General features: G+C 40.3%; 1 protein-coding gene across 4 annotated transcripts; it reads left to right on the top strand.

The window, feature by feature from the left end:
• Positions 1-149: 149 nt before the first annotated feature.
• Positions 150-22739, top strand: kiaa0753 (KIAA0753 ortholog). Of its 4 annotated transcripts, none has more exons than XM_026192662.1 (18): positions 150-616; positions 4414-4707; positions 4812-5073; positions 5217-5326; positions 5422-5484; positions 5902-6123; positions 6649-6829; positions 7428-7609; positions 7898-8028; positions 8535-8690; positions 9885-9974; positions 11598-11685; positions 11867-11941; positions 12060-12230; positions 12445-12526; positions 12768-12888; positions 18083-18310; positions 21739-22739. In XM_026192662.1, the coding sequence occupies exons 1-18, from the start codon at positions 479-481 to the stop codon at positions 21890-21892; spliced, it is 2748 nt and encodes a 915-aa protein (XP_026048447.1). In that variant the 5' UTR covers positions 150-478; the 3' UTR covers positions 21893-22739. The 4 variants fall into 4 exon arrangements, with proteins under 4 accessions (XP_026048447.1, XP_026048448.1, XP_026048449.1 ...); XM_026192663.1 differs by having other exon boundaries at positions 151-616; positions 8538-8690; XM_026192664.1 differs by having other exon boundaries at positions 151-616; positions 7431-7609.
• The last annotated feature ends 412 nt before the right edge of the window (positions 22740-23151 follow it).

The raw sequence follows: 23151 nt of genomic DNA on the forward strand, positions 1-23151 counted from the left end.
CGCTAAAAGAAATCGCATTGTAATATATTCTTTCTTATTTATACACTTAATTATTCTCCAGTATTTAAATATGATATATCATATGTGATATATTTAGTGAGAATGCCTATTCTATCACACGTCATTATAAAGCGTTTGCGTTGATTTTTGGCTTATTTGACAAGCCGTAGTTAAAAAAAAACTACTTCCGTCTTTAGGGTTGTGTTGTTGTCATGGCGCCGTTTCAAACTGTTGAGAAGCTAAATTTAAAATTTAAGAGATTAACGAGGTCCTGTATTTTAATTATGCTTCAATTAGCCACTCGGTGCGTATAGCTGACTTATAATTCATATACAGAAAGTGGAAGAACTGATTATTAACGACGGCGAAGTGCCTGAATTTAGTTTCTGGATTGGATTAACTTTATGTTAGCAAAATTAGCTCCCATTAGCATAACATTTAGTATTGTTTACTACAGTGACAACTGTTTTTCGCTGTAATGACTGCACAATCCCTGCAAAGTGGTCCCGGGATTTTCTCAGGAAAGCAGAGCGAAGAGAGAGACTGGGTTGCTTTAGGATCAACCAGAAATGTTCACAGCCGCAGCGGTTTAACGGCTGGGATCTCCCACACCAAGGTAAACAGCACTGAAAATCTGATAATATTCATCTATCTTTATTATATGCAGTTCATCTTTGCATATATACAATTTGAAATGGAAAAGCTAAGACCACATACTAGTGATACATACACATACCTGGAGCTGGTTGATTGAGATCAGCTGGTCCTAGAGTGCAGCACAATGTCAACAATAAATCTGAATATTACAGTCCTGAAAGTCATAATATTTATCGCTACAAGGAGTAGAGGCAGTGAAGGTAGAGACATTTAAATACCCGGGATCAACCATTCAAAGTAATGAAAAAGAGGTGGAGACGCGAGTGAAGCGTTTGTGATAATACCCTTTCTCTCTTCATTTTTAAGATTTTTGTAAGACTTCAGTTTGAAGCATATCACTATGTTCATATCACAATGTTTGTAAATAGCTTGGTGTCAAAGTAACGCGCCTCAGTGAAGTTTACCAGAGATTCATGTACTGTTTTTAGTTGGATTCAATTTCAATTCAATTCAGTTTTATTTATAGGCGCCAAATCACAACAACAGTCGCCTCAAGGCGCTTTATATTGTAGACCCTACAATAATACATACAGAGAAAAACCCCAACCATCATATGACCCCCTATAAGCAAGTGCTTTGGTGAAAGTGGGAAGGAAAAATTCCATTTTAACAGGACGAAACCTCAGGCAGAACCAGGCTCAGGGAGGGGCGGCCATCTGCTGCAACCGGTTGGGGTGAGAGAAGGAAGACTGGACAAAAGACATGCTCTGTAAGAGAGACAGAAATTTAAAAACAAGTGTGATTCAATGCAGGGAGGTCTGTTGACACATGGTGAGTGAGAAAGGTGACTGAAAGGAAATGCTTAATGCATCATGGGAATCCTCCAGCAGCCTGCACCTATTGCAGAGGGAGGATTCAGGGTCACGTTATCCAGCCCTACCTATATGCTTTAGCAAAAAAGAAAGTTTTAAGCCTAATCTTAAAAGTAGAGATAGTGTTTGTCTTCCGAATCCAAACTGTAAGCTGGTTCCATAGAAGAGGGGCCTGAAAACCGAAGGCTCTCCCTCCCATTTTTCTTTTAAATACTTTTAAATACTCTGGGAAAAACAACTAAGCCTGCAGTGCGAGAGCGAAGTGCTCTAATGGGGTGATATGGTACTATAAAATTCATTCATTCATTTCATTTTAGCATCAAGCTAAGGCTTCATTCATTAGGATTTACAGGAAGGTTTACAAGATGGTAGTGAGACCTGGAGATGGTCGCACTAGAATTAGAATAGAATAGAATAGCCTTTATTGTCATTGTACAGAGTACAACGAAATTGGAGTGCCACTCCCTTGGTGCAAGTTTCAATAATAAATATAAATGTAAAATATAAAAAGTACAAAAAAACAATTGTAAGTACTCAGACAATAGTATGTACAATATACAGTGGGGCAAAAAAGTATTTAGCCAGCCACCGATTGTGCAAGTTCCCCCACCTAAAATGATGACAGAGGTCAGTAATTTGCACCAGAGGTACACTTCAACTGTGAGAGACAGAATGTGAAAAAAAAATCCATGAATCCACATGGTAGGATTTGTAAAGAATTTATTCGTAAAGTAGGGTGGAAAATAAGTATTTGGTCAATAACAAAAACACAACTCAATACTTTGTAACATAACCTTTGTTGGCAATAACAGAGGTCAAACGTTTACTATAGGTCTTTACCAGGTTTGCACACACAGTAGCTGGTATTTTGGCCCATTCCTCCATGCAGATCTTCTCGAGAGCAGTGATGTTTTGGGGCTGTCGCCGAGCAACACGGACTTTCAACTCCCGCCACAGATTTTCTATGGGGTTGAGGTCTGGAGACTGGCTAGGCCACTCCAGGACTTTCAAATGCTTCTTACGGAGCCACTCCTTTGTTGCCCGGGCGGTGTGTTTTGGATCATTGTCATGTTGGAAGACCCAGCCTCGTTTCATCTTCAAAGTTCTCACTGATGGAAGGAGGTTTTGGCTCAAAATCTCACGATACATGGCCCCATTCATTCTGTCCTTAACACGGATCAGTCGTCCTGTCCCCTTGGCAGAAAAACAGCCCCATAGCATGATGTTTCCACCCCCATGCTTCACAGTAGGTATGGTGTTCTTGGGATGCAACTCAGTATTCTTCTTCCTCCAAACACGACGAGTTGAGTTTATACCAAAAAGTTCTACTTTGGTTTCATCTGACTACATGACATTCTCCCAATCCTCTGCTGTATCATCCATGTGCTCTCTGGCAAACTTCAGACGGGCCTGGACATGCACTGGCTTCAGCAGCAGAACACGTCTGGCACTGCGGGATTTGATTCCCTGCCGTTGTAGTGTGTTACTGATGGTGACCTTTGTTACTTTGGTCCCAGCTCTCTGCAGGTCATTCACCAGGTCCCCCCGTGTGGTTCTGGGATCTTTGCTCACCGTTCTCATGATCATTTTGACCCCACGGGATGAGATCTTGCGTGGAGCCCCAGATCGAGGGAGATTATCAGTGGTCTTGTATGTCTTCCATTTTCTGATGATTGCTCCCACAGTTGATTTTTTCACACCAAGCTGCTTGCCTATTGTAGATTCACTCTTCCCAGTCTGGTGCAGGTCTACAATACTTTTCCTGGTGTCCTTCGAAAGCTCTTTGGTCTTGGCCATGGCGGAGTTTGGAGTCTGACTGTTTGAGGCTGTGGACAGGTGTCTTTTATACAGATGATGAGTTCAAACAGGTGCCATTCATACAGGTAACGAGTGGGGGACAGAAAAGCTTCTTACAGAAGACGTTACAGGTCTGTGAGAGCCAGAGACTTTCCTTGTTTGAGGTGACCAAATACTTATTTTCCACCCTAATTTACGAATAAATTCTTTACAAATCCTACCATGTGAATTCATGGATTTTTTTTTCACATTCTGTCTCTCACAGTTGAAGTGTACATCTGGTGCAAATTACTGACCTCTGTCATCATTTTAAGTGGGGGAACTTGCACAATCGGTGGCTGACTAAATACTTTTTTGCCCCACTGTATACAGGATAGCAGCATTAATATAATGACATGAGATGGTCGCACTAGAATTAGGCGCATTTTCTGAATATTTGAATGCCATCTAATACACATATTATACATATAGGCTCAAATCTATACATACACCCCCAAGCCTCTGGCATTATTCTGTCTAAATAATTGTTCACTCTTCTTGATAAAATTGGTAGAGTTAATTTAAATTGGTTAGTTTCCTGGCATGAGCCTACACAGTCCGCAAATATTCATCAGGGTTAAGGTCACAGCTTTTAGTTCAGTTCAGTTCATTTTTATTTCAAACATTTCAAACATGTGCCTTCACAATCATTACAAAATATCATTCCATTATTTGTTTGTTTTGTTTGTTTGCTTTGGGAAGACCATTCGAAAAGCTTCACGTTAGCCTGTTTTATCATTTGTAAAATCAGGTTTGATGTGTGTTTGAGATCATGGTCCTGTTCAACATCCAGTTGTATCCAAGTTTCAACAATCTAGCTTTCGCACAAAGAGGATGTTATTATTATTCCATCTGCTCATCTGTTGAAAGAAATCATTAAAAGCCCCAAATTACTACGACATTTATATGATATGGTATACTTTATCGTATGAATCTCTTGGTAATTCTGGTTCCATGTTCCCTAATGATTGTATGTATCCTTTTGACCACAACTATATGCAATGACACCATTTCCTAAATACCTGTTATTGATAAATATATCTGATTGTGTCTAATCATAATGACTGATTATACCAGATAAAACTGACTTCTGTCTTGCACACCACAGCTGCTGTTCAATGACGCTGTCCCTGCAAGTACTAGAAACCGTGCCACACATGTCGGCCTGCCTGCCCCCATTGTGATAGAGCGACTGCTGCCTGTATCAGAAGTTAAGGAAAATGTGGATAGCACCAGAAGCTCTTTCAGCTTCACCACACTCTCTGAGGAGAGGCTTCAGGCAGCTGTTAAGCAGGCCAAGCGAGATCTAAGACGAAGGCGCCTTGAATCGCTGACAAAATTATCGGCCAAACCTTCTCAGGAGGCCTCACTCTTTGAAACAAGTGATGTAGAACTCCGTCAGGTAATTTAATTACTTTTTGTCTATAATAACATTCTTGTTTATACAATATGAAATTAATTGTTTGTGCCTGTTTAGCAAATGAAGTTTATTTCCTCTCTTTATAGGAGTTTGCAGCAAGTCCAAGTAAGATGATGTCAAAAGCATCCAGTCCAAAAGAGAAGGTGACTGTAGCTGGAGCCAAACGACACACATCCCAGAAACATCCTATTTCATCCATGCCTCGAATGAGCCGCTCACCCCCAACCAGAGACCCTGGCCTTAGGCAGGTAGAAGGAGACAAAGAGGCACCTTTAAGCCACGAGATCCACAGGCTGCAAAATGAACTGGAACTGTATATTCAGAAAGTGGAAGAGCTGGCTAACAGAGGTAGCCCACAATACACCTATAACTTGAAATGCATGGAGTGTAATCATAATTTTGGAATCCATTGCAATGATCACACTTTTCCTATGATTTCACTACTAATGCATGATGCTGATAAATAATGCACAATGTTTTTTAAACAACAGGGGAGAAAATACAGGAGTCATTAGAACCTGAAGAGGAAAACAAGTTGGAGATACGCAGACAGAAACAGGCAGCTCGTTCAGCTCGTATTATTTATGTTCTGCAGCAACAGGTACTTAAATTTCTATTGAATGCCATTAAATTTTTGTCACTGGATTTCCTTTTGCTCTGCTCCTCTAGACAATGTTCTCTCACATTATTTAACAGGTAAAAGAGATACAAGAGGATATAGAAAAACTACGAAGCCAGAAAATGTGGGATGCTAAAAAGGTGAGAAGAAAGTCACATTTTGGACTTCATGGCTCTCCCCTCTGCCTCAGCCACTCGCGGCAGATGGCCACCCCTCCTGAGCTCGGTTCTGCCGAAGGTTTCTTATTGTTAAGAGGGAGTTTTTCCTTCCCACTGTCACCAAGTGCTTACTCGAGGGAGGGGGCGGCATCTGATTGTTCTATCTTTATAATTTTTTAAAATTTGTTTTATTTATTTGTTATTGTAGGGTCTTTACCTTACATTATGAGGGCCCTGAGGCGACTGTTGTAATTTGGCACTATATAAATAAAATTGAATTAAATGAGTAAAATCAGTCGTGTCTGATTTTTTTTTATTTTTTTTTATGAAGGAGTTTTGTTTAAAAAAAAAAGTTGACATTTCTGTTCTTAATTTATTTGCATTCTCTTTTACTTTCAGTCCATGGCGATAAACAGGCTTGCAGCTGCACATCGTGGGGCACTGAGGGCTTTACAGGTTTTTATCCATCAACTCTCTGATCTGTCTCACAGCAAAGTGCCTCCTTATTCCAAAGAACTGGGGCAGCTGATTCGCCAGCTCTCTTTGTGCTCAGCTAAAGTTGAAGTGGACCAGGGCTCAGCTGTGCCTGAGACTGCCCTTGACATCCTGCAGAAACTAGAGGTAAGGATCACGATGTAACCGCTGTATTCACAGAGTGATGTGTGTTTTCCTAGTGTAGACTTGGCTCCTGGACAATGCAAAAACAATCAGCGGAAAGAAGCTCAATGTGGCAAACCAGTGCAGTATTGTATTGGTCCCGACTTTAAACCTACTTTCTTATTTTACTTAATAAAGGCAAATATTCATGCATGAATTCCAACTAACTGCAGTGCAGGTTTAGCAGAGCATTACAAGAACAGATTCTGTATCTGCTACTGTTTCTAGGTCACAGATCGAAGTAGTAATACGATTTTAATATGCCTAAATGATATGATTTTTCCAGATGCATCATATATTTTTATTACATGTTATTTTCTTTGTTACATTGTTTATTTGTGATATTACTGTAAACATAGATGACTTGTGCTGCAGGATTAATCAATATTTAGTGGAATTTGTCTAAAAGTAAAACTTATTTTAGGAAAATATATATTTTTTGAATTGAGTGAATAATCTCAGGCTTTGCTGTCACTTCATTTTTAATAGACTTTGGATTCTGCTCTCAGTAAACAAGAGATGCTCATAAAGATGCAGGCTCAAGCATGCCTTCCGCAAAGGAAATCTCCTCATCGCAGCAAGTCTCCTACGACTGCACCCAGGCGTCCCAAACTGCAAGGAATTGCTCGAGGTCCTTGCAAAGCAAAAAATCCCAGAAGAGGCCTCCATGGTGAGCACTGTTTACTAGCTTTGTGTATTTATTAATGCAGACTTCCTGGGTGTTGTTTAATGATTATCATTTCAACTTAAGACCTACTTGTTGATAGAGGCCTGCTGACGAAGGACAAACCATTTGCTCTCCTATGTATATAAAAGCCCTCCAAGGGCTTCTGTGCGGTTCTCTTGGGGCCTCCCACTGTGCGTAAATTGCTGTACCCAGGCTTAAAATTGATCAGGGAGCCAGGAAGTGATAGGAAAACAAGATTTAAAGTGCAGAACTCTGGCATTTGGTCCCCTGCTGTTTAGTATATGAGCAGTTAAGTCCTGCTGGGTATTATTGGGCTGAGAGGCAGTGATGATATAAACACCTAGAGTGAGCCTCATCTGCAATCTAGATCTCCCTAGAAACCTGAACCTAAACCACACATCCACCTGGCTGTCAAGAGTGCAGGCAAATTCTGTAATCGGTGGTGTTGTCTGCTCCCATCAGGGTTCAACTTAATTGAATTGTACTGAAAGGGATAAAGAATCTTGTTTGGTTTTGACTTTTATTTAGTTTGAACTTAAGATCAAAACAAATAAATTGTTTAACTTTTTATTTTTGTCAGCAGATAAGAGAATGGCCTCCCAGAAACCCAAAACTACTCAACAGCCCCTCAATCGAAGAGAGGTGCTGCGGTCTGGCCTGGAGAGCCTCGTCCAGCAGAGGGAGCTGCAGAGACGATCCCATACCAATACTAACAGCAGAAAAGAGCTGCCCTCTCAGAGAAAAACGGCTGAAACAATAAAGGTGCTGGGCTTGTACTGAACTCAGTATTTCACAAGACACAGAGAACGCTTAATAACATGTTATTAGCAACATGATTTGTTGTTTGATATCATACCCTGTGAAAACATATATATATATATATATATATATATATATATATATATATATATATATATATATATATATATATATATATAAAATTAATTTTTTTTTTTTTTTTTTTTTTTTTTTAAACCAATGATCAGACATAACCAATGTGAGGTTAATGTAAACTAATAATTAAATATTTATTTTCTATTTTTATTATAGCATAATCAGATGCAAGATACAGGCTTCCAGCAGCCTACAGTCTCCTCTCGGCTCAGAGTGAGCCAGCTCCCTCAAAAAGAGCACTCTGTGCCCTGGATACCTACATCTCCTCACTCTCCTCCTCCACAACGGTGAGTCTGTTATCTCTCTGTGCAGTCCTCGGCTCACTCGATGATTAATGTCATTATGTAAGTACTGCTTTAATGTCCGAAACGCTGATCTCCAGGTAACAGTTTACATTTAGTATGAAATAATATGTGTGGACAACCCCCCCCCCCCCAAAAAAAAGACCATTTTACACAATTATCTCTTTATGAATTTCAATCAAATTGTGGATGCAAGTAGGCATAATCAGATTATCTGATGGACTAAGAGGTTGTATACATTATAGGATTGTAGATTGTATTCAATGTTACTGGTAAAGTGCAGCACATGCCATATGCACCAAATTTTTCATTTTTCATTGATGACAGTTGCTTATAAGGAAAATCCGAAGAAAAAAAAAGTAATTTGGTAAATATAGTATAAGAGATGTAAGTGTCAAAATAAAAATTGCTCTTTCGCTTTCCATTGAGTTGTGTAATATAGCATCTTTCTGTTTACATTTTTTAACCCATTCATCATTCTCTGCTATCAGCAGATCCCCACAAAGGGGAAGACCAGAGCCTCGTTGTCTCTTTTCTCCAGTGAAATCCTCACCAGACCCTCCAAAGCAGAGGCCTGGAGGTAGTTTGGCAACTGAGCCAGGCCTAAGCTCACAAAGGAAGAAAGAAGCTCAGAATGAAGCATTAAGGTGAACCTTACCTCCCAAAGTTTTTTTTTTTTTTTTTAACCTTATTTTAAATACACGGGTTGGCAGTAATCGGGAACAATAGGGAAATAAAATGTGAAAGTTAATCTCTCTTCCATCAGCTCTCCTCTGTCCTAAGCTCGCTCCCTGCAGATGATCACAGTCTTGTGCCCATTGCTGAAGCTATGTGTAAGCTGGTTGGTTTAGTTTAGAAAAAGGCCTAATTACTCTTGCTTTCATGATAACAGTCTGAGATGTTACATATAAAATCAAAGCTTTGAACCATAAATTACACATCCTTCATGGCTGTTCTTACAGTGATAGTGGAAAAAAGGCAAAAACTTGGCTCCCGTATGAGCAGGACCTGTGACCATAATATTAGATATAAATGTGTTTTGATAAGTCTGTTTTCCTGTTACTGTGGCGCGTTGCAGGCCAGAGGCAGCTGTTGCTAGTGAGGGACCGTCAACTTTTCCTGCAATATTTTCCAACACTGGCTCAGGCTTTCTTCTCTCTAGGGATGCAAATGCACTAGTGATCTGCATGTGCATCTGCACTTTTTGACTCTCTGAAAGGACCTCTGATTGGCCAGAATCTAATATAATTGGCTAGGTTTTCTTAAAACCTGATAATGGAGCCCAACTAATATGCAGAAGTTTAGTTAGGAATTTTTGCCTGATGGCGAAAAATCTGCCTGTCCCAGCTTTTATCGCTTCTACTTATTATAAATATCTTTTTTCAGATTACCTTGTAATCTGTGTCATTTCTGCTTCTCACATTAGATTATCTGTCATAGCAAAATGCCACATGGGTGGAATCTAGGAAAAAGGAACATTAATGAGAACATTCAGAGAGCCATTTCTAACCTTTATGTCAGACCCCACTTGCTGAGAGCCAGAGGCAATACTCTGATTCTAATTCAAAGTTAATTCTTTCCAATAAATTAATCTAGGTGCCAGCTAGATTGAGGCCATTTCTCTTTTTGAGTGATTAATAGTTTGCCTGTTTTATAAGCACCTCATTGATTGAGTGTTCCACATATGTCTCCGTTTAATCAAATCTTAATTACTGCAGTTGTGCTTTCTTATTAATCAGTGGCTATCAGCGTGATTAAAGATGAGGATTATAAATTATTTATGTGCAAAGCTTCTTTGAGCTTACATTTTGCTTCATTTGATGATTGCCTGGGTGATGTAGGAAAGCTTGGCTAGATAAGATGACTGCGCAGAGACTGCAAGAGCTGAACCAGCTGAGTAAAGAAGAGGCTGAACGCATTCAGAGATTAAGGTACAGTACTAATAAAATTATTGTTTTAGCAGATTTGGATCCAAGGTAATGAAGGCTTAAAGTCATGGTGAATATTAATATAGCCAAAAAACTTTTTTATTTCATGTGCCCCCTAATTGCAACCTCTGCAGACACTATGGGATAATAACAAACTCCCTCTGACCGAAATAAAAGGGATTAATTAATGACATAAAAAAGTAAGTACAGTGTGTGTGTATATATAGCGATATATGCACTTGCCCTTTAACCTTTGTAAATACTTGGCATTTATGCTGTTTAAGAAGAAAAACATTTCCCACTCGGTTCATTGTGCTCACAATCAAAGGAGCATTTACTCTGGGAATTACAACATGGGCAACATTATCTACTGACAACAGAACAAAACAATGAGTGGAAAATAATGCAGACTGTGATTGCAGCGCATCCATTCAGCACCAAGGAGAGCATATGTTCCTATAGACCGCTGTGTATTTGTTAATTAGTCACTGGAGAGCCCAACTTTAAAAGGCTGGCAACAAAACGCAATGTGCACAGAGCAAAGTCAACACTTAATTACACTACTGTGAATGTGTGGGTTAACGCTACTGTGTTCTCTGTCACAAAGACGTGTAGGCCTGCTCTTTATTTACTCACCTTGTCAAGAGGGGAATACCACTGCAGGAAACATGTAATGTTAATTAAGAACACATGCAGCCTCTATAGTTTTATGGGTTACGTAACATTAACAAATTTGCACATAGTGTGTTACATGGAAAATTGAATGAAAATTCACCATTATTACAGATCTGTTTTGCCTGTGTGTTATACCCATGGCAGGTTCTTTTTGTTTGTTTGTTTGTTTGTTTGTTTGTTTGTTTCTGTTTTAAAGCTAAAGAAAGCTGCAGAAAAGTGTTAAAGTGTTTAAATTAGATGTATAACGAGTCACTATATCTGATTTTTTTTTTTCCTCCTGCCACTGTGACAAGTAAAAGCACTAAACTGCTTCACTTGTTTACAGGTGATAAGTTGGACACAATAGACATCAATACAATCAACAGGCTGCATTTTGAATAAAATGCTTATGTCACACTTAGTGATTCTTTTATGCTTCCAGCTGCTCTCAGCTGGTGAAACTCTTAACTGGCATGTCAGCCTTTATGGCTTTTTTTTAAATTGGTTTCAACAGTGAACGTAACCATTCAATATAATGCCAGCAAAGAGTTTGACAGTTTTGACCTTATATGCCTATTATAATTACAGATTAATGTGAATAATTTAAAAAACACTGAGCCTGATGACTATTTCTATTGTGTGTGAATACATTTAGCCATCAATGATAATGATTGATAGTGATGATTAATTAATTCTCTCATGCATTTCCAGTAATGAGAATGTTTTATTCGACTCAAACGGATAGTTATTTTAAAAGCTTGGCAGAAAGTTTTTTGTTTCTTAATCAGAGAAATTCAATCTTTTAATTAATTCTGAACCCAAGGTGGGCTAAAATTCCAAATATATTTTTAACTATACTTTATGTAAATACTTTTTTTTTTTTTTTTTTTAAATTTTGTGTCTTTAAGTTAAAGCAGCTCAGCTTCAGAACTTCTGTGACAGCTTGCAGTGTGGGTGTGTTTTGGTTCACAGGTCTGAAGTTGTCTCGCCAACTCAGTGGGCTGAGAGAGCTGAGCAGAAGGCCAGAGAGAGAATTCAGCCCCTTCTGGATGAAGCCCAGGTAGGAGGACTTATCTGCTGTCCAGCTAGTGCCAGAATTTCTTCCTTTTATAAACCTCCTAAAGACAAGGGTGACAGTTGTTGCATGTGAATGATTAAATAAATCTAAGTTTGTGTGTATGCGTGTGTTTGGCTTCAGATTTGCCTCGTAAAATAAACTGAGATTTTTATTGTGCCTTCAGCAAATTGGTGAGTCCAGGAACAACAGAATGAACTCTCCACTGAGGAGTCGAGTGCCTGAACAGGCCGCAGAGAGGGTGAGCTTCACTACAGGAGATTTGACATTTAAGTTTATCATGGCAATGATTTAAAAACTGTGCAGCTAAACTCACAACACTTGTATTTATTTATTTTTGTAATTATTGCCATTTACAGGCAGAAGAAAGTGCTGAGCAGCTGAGTGAAGAGCTGCTGGACGATTTGTTAGAGGACACCGCCCGGGTGGCGTGGACAGTTAGGACAGACAGACAGCTGCAGGGCATGGCCCAGGACATGCTGCAGGCCCCAACCCTGGAGAGTATGCTGCTTCGTATGGAGGAGATACAGGTGAGAGGGACCCACCAGTGAAAGGTCACTATGGAATTTGAAAGGTCACTGGTTACTGGTTTAGTGTTTATAATGAGCTGTTATGACAGCTGTGGTCTGCGTCTGAATACTGATGCATTTTCCAGACTTGATTACACCGTTCAATTTGTTTGACAAGGCTCTTTGTCAGTAGGATGCTGTGTTTATAGAATCTGGTTCTCTGTGTCTCTGACAGCGGGATCAGGAAGAAGTGAGGAGACGGTTTGCTTCTATCACCTATTCAGACCCTCTTTACTTGAAACAACCAGGACCAGCAGGTAAAAAAAAAAAAAAAAAGCCAAAAACAGACGATTTCTGCACTTAAACAAAAAATGTTATCTGCAAGTGCAAAACCTAGAAAGTTATTTCACAGACCTTTCCTGTAGGTGGAGACAGTGCTACAACTGAAAAGGCCAGATGTATGCTGTTGTCCTTTTGTCTTTCTATCTGTCTGCTCCTTGCTCCACCCATCCCTCTTAACATTTCTCCCTTCTTTTGCTTTCTCTCTCTTCTTCTCAGGATCCCAGTCCCATGCCCCCAGCTCCAGGCCAGCCTCTCCTCAGCCAATTAGGCTCACAAATCCAGTGCTGAAGCAGACCTCTGCAGCGGATATTGTCCTTGAGAAACCTGTCATGACTGGGTGGGTTTCTCTGTCTTTTCCCCTTTACTGCACAAGTCATTTCTATGTCTCATCTTTAGCTGACGGCTTCCATTCATTGCTGTTTAATTCGTCTTGAAAAGTCAGCAGGGAAATTTTGGAGTGTTCTCAGAATATTAACTGGAGCCCAGTATTATGGTTTGACCTATTTAACTCCCTTTCCAATCATTTGAGCTGAAATTATAGGTCTTAGCCTCAATTATTGGTCATCATAGCTCAGCTCAATGCTCCTGATTGCACAAAATTATGATATACTCCCTTTTTTTAACAAATGCAAATATGTAAATGGTGGATTTTAATTACTTGGAAAGTATCAGGTGACTTTTAATGAAATCTTATGAGACAAATTACATATCAAATTACCTTTAATGACTTGCTTTAGTTGCTGATGCTGTAATGAAGAGAAACAAACGGCATCTTCCACAGGAAGTAATTCAGTGCTGGTTTAATTGCACCTCTAGACTCAATGACAAGGAAGTGGTTAATGTTCTTTTTTTCCCAGCTATACACATTTAGTCTTTTTCCACATGACGTGTGTGCCCTGTAATCACTGTTCCACTGGGAGTCCTTACTCATCCTGCAAAACTCACTTGGTGGCTACTGTACCCAGGGCAGACTCTATTCCTGACTCTGGCAGCAGACTCCACAGGGAGACCCTCCACTGCCCAGGGCTTTAGCTGCAGCTGCTATACTGCTTAAATTAACGAGGAACTTGGAAGGAAAGGGAAAAGAGACTGGAAGGGACTAGAAGTTGTTGACACAGACAAGCCAGCAGGATACTTTTAACAAATTCAAGCTGCAAACATTAGCAAATTAAAGTCTGTCAGTCTTCATCTGCCTCGGGTTCACTTCACTTGATGGAAACTTTGCCTTAAGAGCCACTTTGCTTAACTGTTCTTAATGCATCTATCAAGCAATAACTCTGTTCTCTGGCAAACATAACACAGGTGCTTTTTTAAGAGGTGTCTTTTTTTTAAATTAGCTGTTCATTTTAGAGGCATCAAGCCTTCCAGCTTCTTAACGGGGACAGTCATTTGATAACTGCTAGCTCATTTGTTCTGAAACACCTTGAATCACTGTAGCTCAGAACAGACCCGTCTGCAGCACTTTCATCCTCAGTCTGAATTACAGCTCCTCTAACAAGTGCTGGCAGCCCACTGGACCTTTATGTGTTTTGTTTTGGTTGACACATTAAATCACAGTGGATGTGATTGGTGTTTGTTTTTTTTGTTTTTGATTTTTTTTTTGACATGGATCAATAGAAAAACACTTTGATTTGAAAGCAAGTACTAATCTTAGTAAACAAGTTGACTAGAATGCTTATGAATAAAAGAACACACAAGGTGATTGTGTGTATTGAGCCCCTTGAGTTATTATCACAAGATAAATAGTAATTCGGTTGTGCTGTGTATTCAGAAAAAGGGACGATTGTACCATAACAAAACAGTTGGTGATAATTGAATTAAATTTAAATTCACATAGATATCAGTGAATAATTAATCGGCTCAGTATTTCAGCTTTTTGCAAGGCATGTTTTATCTGTATTTACTTGTTTTTTTTGTTTGAAAGCATTTGAAATTTCTTGGTCATGCTTAGAGAAAAATGCAGCTGGTTTCTGTTGGTACACAGATCGATTTAGTCTCTTAGTGAAATCAGTGAGGTTGACAGAGAAATTCAGCAGCACAGAGGGTGGGTAGCTTCGCTGTCTGCTGAGTCACACATGCCATCACAGAATCCTTTTTCTTTCTTTCTTTTTTTTTTTTTTTAACCATAAGATGCTCGTCAACTTATCTAGTCCAATAAAGGCAGTAAGACGAGACTGATGGTGGTCGTGCCATTAGCTCTTGTATGCGTAGTATTTTTAGGCTCTGAGGTTGCTTGTAATGTAGTAATTGTACTCATTTGCATATGAAAAAAGGATTCTATATATTGTCCCCATTCTCTATTCTCTAAATGAAGCATGACCCAGCCTGTTCAGCACTTACTCCATGACTACTGCACTATCTAACTTGCGAAAGAATAAACCTCCCTGCAAGACACTGACAGATTGTTTGTTTGGTTTCTTTCTAAAGTGCAAGAAGGAACTTGTTGTCCACCTACAGCGTCTCTTTTTTCACAGTGCTTTGTCCCCCTTAGAAGTAATAAAGTTGGAAGTAGGGAGTCGTTTGGAGTGAGATGGGGAGAGAAATTGTGTTTATTAGGCACATTGTTTTACAGAGCTGTCTTTGGGGGACACAGAGTTGCTTCGTAAAATGAACTGAGCTGTAAGGGAGATGCTTTGGCTACCTGTGCTGAAGGATAAAGAGGCCCAGGTGTCACATAGTGCAACACATACCAGCGCAGATGAAGGGATGAAAAGCTAATGCGGAAGCAAACCACCAAGGATGCTCTGTAAGTTAAAAAGCCTCGCCTTATGTTGTTGCAGTCTATACGCTAAATTTAACTGTTGTTGCTTTATAACTTTAGGTTATGTCAGATTGTGTGCGCAGCAGCCCTTTGTATAATAATCACAACTACAACTGCCAAATAGTTCACCTCTCTCACCAAAATGATCAGGTCTTGAGAAATAATGGTAATTCTAAAACTGATGCCAGAGAGCAGCAGGTCATCCCACTGGTTGCTCTCTAAGGAGCATCATTTTCCAGACATTTAGGAAAGTTATTTTGATAAGCAGCTTTTCACAACTGCAGCTCTTTCCTGTTGCTTCCGCAGCCCTCGGATCGAAACCTGTGGTTAAAAATGTGGTTTGTTTTTCGTGCTGATGTGGGATTGTGTTAATCCTCTGTCAGTGTTGACTGTCCTGGTGTTCAGTGTAGCAGAATGGTGAGGTTTAATTTGGGAACGGGAAAATGAGCAAAGAGCTCATCATGTGTGTTGTCTCAGCCCTGAGTTGTTGTTTACAGCCCACATTTTTCAGTCCTGAGAGACACATCAGGCGACATGCTCGTCATTTTGTGCCTCACACACATATTTATACACACCATGGGGGAAAAAAACATGCCACGGAAATAAAGCTGCATAATTTTCTCAGTGTGACTATCAATGGAGGCTTCTTAGGTGCTACTGTTTTATAGCTAAGAGGGACATTGTCACATGGTATCGGTTATCGGTTTCCTGATTTTTGTATTAAGTAAGCTGGTTTTCTGTAAGCACTGAGCCAAGGAAGGTGAGAATTGATCGGGAGTTTTCAAAAGAATACTAACTGAAAGAATAAAATAGTTTTATATTTAGTGAGTGCTGCTACTCTGTTCTTTTCTTTTAATCTATGCTGACTATAGTCGGGGTTACTTAGTAATGACAGGAGAGCCCAGAGGGTTTTAACACTTCCACTGACTCTAACCAGGCGTAACGCTGCCTTTGTCACGCTAAATACTCTTTCCAAAACAGCACGCGCTTCTTACCTTGGGTGTCTTTGTTCAGGTGCCTGTGCGAGCGCTGTCAAACAACCACGGAGACAATCTTTTAACACATCAGCAGAGCAGCAGATAAGATTTATGTATCCATGGTGAGGAGCCCAAACCTCAGTCTCCCCCATCCCCCCTACAGCTCCATCAGCTAGTCAAGCAAATCAATAAAAAGATAAGAAGCTCACTCAGAAAAATTAAAAACCGTGCATTTATTTTATTTATTTATTTCACACTGCTCTCTCCCACCTTTTTCCTCTGTGGCTACAGTTGTCCCCTCCTGTATGTCGTCACTTTGTAACCTGGTGGATTTTTAGTTGTGATGTCTTCTAAGTTCTGCACCCACATTTAAATCAGTCCAGTGCAATATTATAAAAGAGGATTTTCTTTTTGGAATATTGAGGGTTTCTGTTGTTTTTTTGTTTTTTTTTTCCCCCCAGTATCCTCCACCTGTTTCTTTCCACACTGATCTTCCCCGCTGTCACTGAGGGTTCATTGAGCCTCGCTTGAATCACCCCCTTACTATCTCTCAGCCACTTGTGGTTTTATCTGACTCAGCTTCAGCCCAGCTTGCATCCCTTTTGATATATCACATATGGCACCGTCCTGTGCCAGGTCCCATCTTTGCCAGGCTCTGTGTGGCTTTAGCTTTTGTTGAGAAATGAGAAGACAAACCTGAGGTGATCGCGCTAATGGCTAATGCTGCTTGCTTGTTTGGGTTTGTGTAAATCTGGTGTGCAGGCCAAGTTGCAGGTGCTACAACGTGATGGATAGAGGATGTTTTGTTAGTGTTTCAGCATTTTGGTACTTGTATGCACTAGCCAAACAGAAAGGTACACAGAGTTGTGAAAGCACAGATTAATGAAATGAAGGTTCATCATGGATGTCTCATTCAGTTTCGAGTGAATTTCATACGGCACAATAGAGTAACAAACTATTACTAAGAATTTGTCGTGATATTTAATTTGCAAATCTTTTTCTCAGCACTCATATCACCTTTTCACAGATTGTTATGCAAGACCAATCTTGCTTTGCAGATGGTCTTTTGTGCCAAAGTATCTGAATGGTTTTCATTCACAGAAAACACAGGCTAGTCTATTTTCTTTTCAGAAGCGTGGGAGCCATTGCGACTTTAAAAATAAGCGAGTTTGCAGGGTACAGAATTGTTGTTTTTCCTGTCAAACAGTAAATCGACCCATTTCAGACTGGAAGCATGGTTCGCTGTGCTGGCACTTTGATATTTATGGCCACCCCATGGGTTGCAGCCCCAATAGTCAACACTGAAACAAGTTTAGCTGAGGCCCAGGGAGCACAATAGAGAGGCACTTTGCTTTGGAGCTGCTGCAACACTAAATATAGCACAGTGAGCGCCATTGCAAGAGCCAGGCTGATTTGTCAAAGCAGAGAGGATTATAAAGCCAGACCACGGCGATGCCCAGCTGAGCCCCTGCTCATTCTGAGCAAGGGGCAAGCAAGAGAGCTGCTTGCACTCTGACACCTCTCCTAAATTCATCATCTACACCCTCAGTTTGTGTTCTACTGCAGTTACCTTTTCTCCACATAAACATCTCTTAGAGGTCATCTTCTCATCGTGTTGCTTTCTCAATGGGATTCTCACTCTTTCTATAATATTATGAGCTTTTTACCTGCCCTAAAGTGCCTTTAAAATGATATAAAACTGAATTGAACTGAAAATACAATTTTGAGATATTGAAAAAATATGTTTCTTGGTCTCACCTTCTGAGCATCGTCTTGTTTTTCCACATTCGCAGCTTCATGTGTGAGAACAGCCTGACAGAGGAGGCATCCCAAGATGAGCGGCATCCTGCAAACAACACCATGTTCCCTGGCCCTCTGGAGGGAAGCAAGGCGCCTGTTATCTCAGTGCCAGGCAGCATGCTGAGAGGCATTCGGCAGTACCGGGAAGACTATGAGGCTTACCTGCGCGCTGTGGCTCATGAGGCTGTGGGCAGCTTCGACCCCTGGGCCGTTGCAGACGGGTAGAAAACTGATTGTTTTAATAATGACTTAAGCTAATGAGACGTGCATAAACATGATCAGGGAATTTTGTTTGCACTGGCTGATTGCCACCAGTGTTTGAAGTATGCATTGCAGTTATGATCGGTCTCAGTCATCGTGATAGTCTAAAGTGCTTGAGTTTAAGACAACTGCAGTTGTATTTTTAGATTTTTAAAGATGTTTCACCTTTCATCCAAGAGGCTTTTTCAGTTATAAAAGCTGATAGGGAGTCTCAGGAATTTACCTCTTAGTGGGGTTGTCCCACTGAAGGTGAGAGTCACTGACCCACCTTGTCATTATGTGAGTGATTAGAGTCACGTGAGCCAAGGTGTCAATTCGCTGCTCCATCCTAACATCACATGAGTCATTATGGTCACATGGGTCAAGGTGTGAGTGGGGCTTGTATGGTCTGGGGAGGGATCTCAATACAGTGCTATAGATAAAGATTTTTATAAGCTCCCTCAACCGCTCGAGCCTTCTTGTTTTGTGTTTAGCTTAAGCTTAAAGGTAAATATGTAACATGGCAGTATAGGAGAAAAACAGCTTGAAACATTTACATTTAACACCTGTGACATTACATGTGTGCATAGATCTCCACTAGTGCTACCTTTGCTTTGTATATTGGATGGCACAGTGCAGTGGTTAGCCTTGTTTTTTCACAGCAAGAGAGTCCAGAGTTCAAATTCACTGACCATCTGGGTCCTTTCTGTGTGGGTATTCCCTGTGCCTGCTTGGGTTATTTCTAGGTACTCCGTTTGCTGCCCAAAGACATGCATGTTAGGTTAATTAGTGATTGATTAATTGGTTGTAAAATACTGCATGCTCACATCTACAGCTATGTTTGTGTTTCTCTCTGTGTTAGCCCTGCAGTAGACTAGCAAACTGTCTAGGGTGTACCCCAGCATTTGTACTGTGACAGCCGGGATAGCCTCCAGCCCTCCCGCGACCCTGAATTGGACATGCTGTTAAGAAAATAGATAGCTGGACATTATGTCTTGTGTTGCACTCATCTCCTTCTGTGTTAGCATGCTAATCTGCTATTGCTGGCCCTTCTGCTATGTCACTTTGTACCATAGGATGTGAGAGTAAGTCAGTCTGTGCTCGGTCCAACATGAGAGACAAAGTAGCAGTGCTGCCCAGTTAGATTTTTCTTTGCCATGGCCTAACATTCTGACCTCTTTACAGTCATTTCCAACACAATCAGTGAATTGAAATTGTGAACGCAGCGATGGCTGATTCATTTGCTATAAGACTGATGGAGAGCAGGAGATCCTGTTGTGCGTGCTTTACTGTGTTTCTGCTTCCTTTGACACAAATTATGAAGTTACCTTCCTTGGCCACCACACAGGCAACAACAAGGATTGCATTATGGATGTTGGTTGATTTCTGTCCTGCACCAGTGTCCGATGATGACAGACATAAACACTGGTTGTGAAGTTACAGCTTCCTCTCTCAGAATAAGTTATCCTTCTAAATGCACATTAAGTATTCATGTATATCTTTATTAAGGGGCATTAGCTCTCAGCAGGACCATTTTCAGTGTTCAGTTTCATCTAGAACGCCCTCAAACAATGACATTTTCCACCTAATATAACTATTTGCTATGAATGAGTCTCTTCAACGCTGCAGCAGTTTCAGAGTGAAATATGAGTTTTTTTAAGTTGTCCTACACATTAATGATATGACATGCTTAGTGTTTGTAACTAGAACCACGCTGAAGCAGATCTGTCCTTTCTGTTATTTATTTTGTCCCTGGATGCGATTGACGGACACTGTGCACAGCAGGAGGCGCTCACTCAGAGAGGATCATGCAGAGTTTATGGTTTGCATAGTGCGCCTCTGTTGTTCGCCGCCGGTCTTCTCTCCCACTCACAAACTTAGAATACTTGACAGGCCGCTGCTGGTGCAACGCTGGCTTCGTGCAACGCTGGCTTCGTGCAACGCTGGCTTCGTGCCATCATTGTGAACATATTGAACTTATGCGTTTAATATATGAGTTCTAAACTTCTGAAAGCTGTTTGGGATACCAAACAGCTCGATAAACTGTCTTTCTTAAGTTTAGATCTGAAAAACTGTCCAGTCCCACCCATGGCATCTGGCTGACTGTGTCACTGGCTCATTATCAGTTTCACATCAAAAAGCCAAAGTTTTTAAGACATGAATCTGTACTTAGAAAAAACAACAACAAGATATTGCGTGAGAAACCATCCAATTATCTCAGTGTTTTTGGAGACGGAGAAGGCATACGTATAGACTAGTATGACCCCTGCTGCTCTGACACAGCGCAGAAAGCTTTCTGTGTGATGAGATGGTAATGAGCAGCCCTGTGCTGCTGTGGAGCCTTACCACCTGGAGGATCTCATTCATTCTGTCTGCTAACAGACTGATTGCAAGATAGAAAGACGTCAGCACTGCCAAAACAGCTATTTGAATTTCTTTATGCATGTAAATAAAACTTAGTGGTAGGGTCCTAGGATCCTAGTTCACTTTGTATAAATCTGCTTTTTTATTTTGATTTTCATACATTAGCATAAACGGTACACTGTGCAGTCACTGGTGTGTTAAATATAAAGATAACTTGGAGTAATTCAGAAGGGCAAGCACGGTTCCTTGTATATTGATGTTAATGATATTTTATAATGCCTGTTCCCAAACCACAGCGGCACATTCTTCTCTGGATTTCTCTCGCTATATGGTGCTGTGAGCAAAGTGTTCTTGTCATGACCCTTTAGAGGAACAGGGAGTTCAAAAACGCACAATTACTCTGATAGTTTTGTTGCACTGACGTTTCAGTGGATATGTGAAAGTGTTTCCCATTTTCCCTCATCCTCTATGTCCCTGCCTCAGTCTCTGCCTGTGTGTGTGCGTGTGTGTGTGTGTGTGTGCTGACCCAGATAATGATCAAACACTGAAATTTAGCTTGGTGCTGCACACAGTTCACGAGGCTTCAGAGTTATTTTGCTCTGTTTTATGTTTTTAAACTAAGTTTTGCATGTGCACCTCTTAAAAAAACAGATACCACATTTGTTCAGAGAAATCAGCTTTAATTTGACCTTCTGCATTTTTGAAGATAATGACGCAAGACTGATGATTTACATTTACTTTGAAATTATAACCACTGCGCACAAAGGACATGTTTCAAGTGATTTGCATTTGCCATTGTTTTCAGGCTCACTGACCTTTTCTAGCCTAAAATCTTGTGAGAAGACCGAAAATAGCAGGAGCAGCAGCAACATAAATACCATTGTCATATGTGATTTGTTTTGATGCCACAAATGAATTCTACCAAATTGAAGCGTATACATTTTCAAATTTTAGAAGACTTTTTTTTTTTTTTTTATACAGGTTATATATGATTTAAGGAAAATAACCATGTTTTCTAACATCTGCACCTCTTATCCTCTCACAGCTTGGCTGACGAGTTGCTGTCAGAGGCTCTGGCTGACGTGGCAGCAGAGTTTCAGGATGTCGTGGAGGAGTATGCTGAGGCCGTCTTCACCTCTGAGTTCCTGCAGCCGCTCCGGTCACCACCCGCTTCAGCTGCAGCGTTTTCCGGACAATAGGATGCTGCAGCATGATGGATGCAGCATTATCTTTAAAACCTTTGATATTATGTTTGCTGTGGATGGAAATTTTTACCTTGTCAAACCCTGGAGTACTATTATTTATTATTTTTATATAGAGTATTGTATGTTTTACAATCAGATATTTTATTTTTGAAAGTTTTTATTTATTTGATCTTAGACAAAGGTCTAAAAACACGTTCATAGGTAACTTCTGCAATGACACAATATGATTTTATTTTACTGGGATCACAGATTTTATTATAAAGCTCGGCAGAAGAGATTGTTGAGTTACACAGGGAGCATTAGTCACATTACTTCTTTTGGTCCATCTGTATCTGTGTTTGCATACCTCTGGGAAAGTTAGTTTAGTGTAGATAAGCTTAGAGAGACCATTAGAACATTACAGAGGATTATAAGATTACAGCCGTCCCCTTGCACTTGGTCTAAATCTCCCTGAGGATTACTCACACTTATTATTTTCACATTGGCATATGGAAATAAATTAATTGCATACGGTTTCCACCAAACTGATGTAGAAAGCCAAGGACATGGTGCGCTTAAGGTCTTGTAAATTGATTTCTCATTCATTTTAATGTCCAAATAAAGCGTCTCAGCACAGAAAAAATACTTCCCTCTAAATTTAATGTGTTATCCCTGTAATCTCTGTCCACTCTGAGGGTTGGACCACATGAAAGGAAAGTGATAAGGGTATGGTTAGGGATTCTCTTTTCCTTTTTCAGGCTTTTGAACTTGGTTGAGAACTATTTTAATAATTCTCTTTTCTGTGCTTTTCTTTCTTAATTGTGGTAAAATGTGTAGCACAAATTAAACAGGACAAACTTGACAGGCTGAGAAAATGTCTGAGTCCCTTGAGAGCAACATGAAAGCCAGGCAGATAGAGCAATGGGGGCACATGCAGATGCTGCACTGGCCTGTGGGGACCAGCCTTTGATTGGGGACATACAGTGACTGAATGAATTAGCTCACACGGAATCAGCTGCCCCGTATTTCCTCTCAGGCTGTGTTGTGTGTTTTTGTGTGTGTGTGTTTGTGTGTATGAGGGCGTCAGAATGCATGCAAGCTTTAACAGTCTCATGCACAGTGCACATTTCCCCTTTGTGATCTCTGATAAATACAAACTGGTACGTTCAATGTGAGGGAGGTGTTGCTGTCTTTACATAGGTATAAGGAAGGCAGGTAGCTCTGACATGTGACTGGGAAACATCAAAGACCATAAAATAATGAGTTGATTTATG

Source organism: Astatotilapia calliptera, chromosome 14 (assembly GCF_900246225.1).
Source record: "Astatotilapia calliptera chromosome 14, fAstCal1.2, whole genome shotgun sequence".
NCBI lineage: Eukaryota > Metazoa > Chordata > Actinopteri > Cichliformes > Cichlidae > Astatotilapia > Astatotilapia calliptera.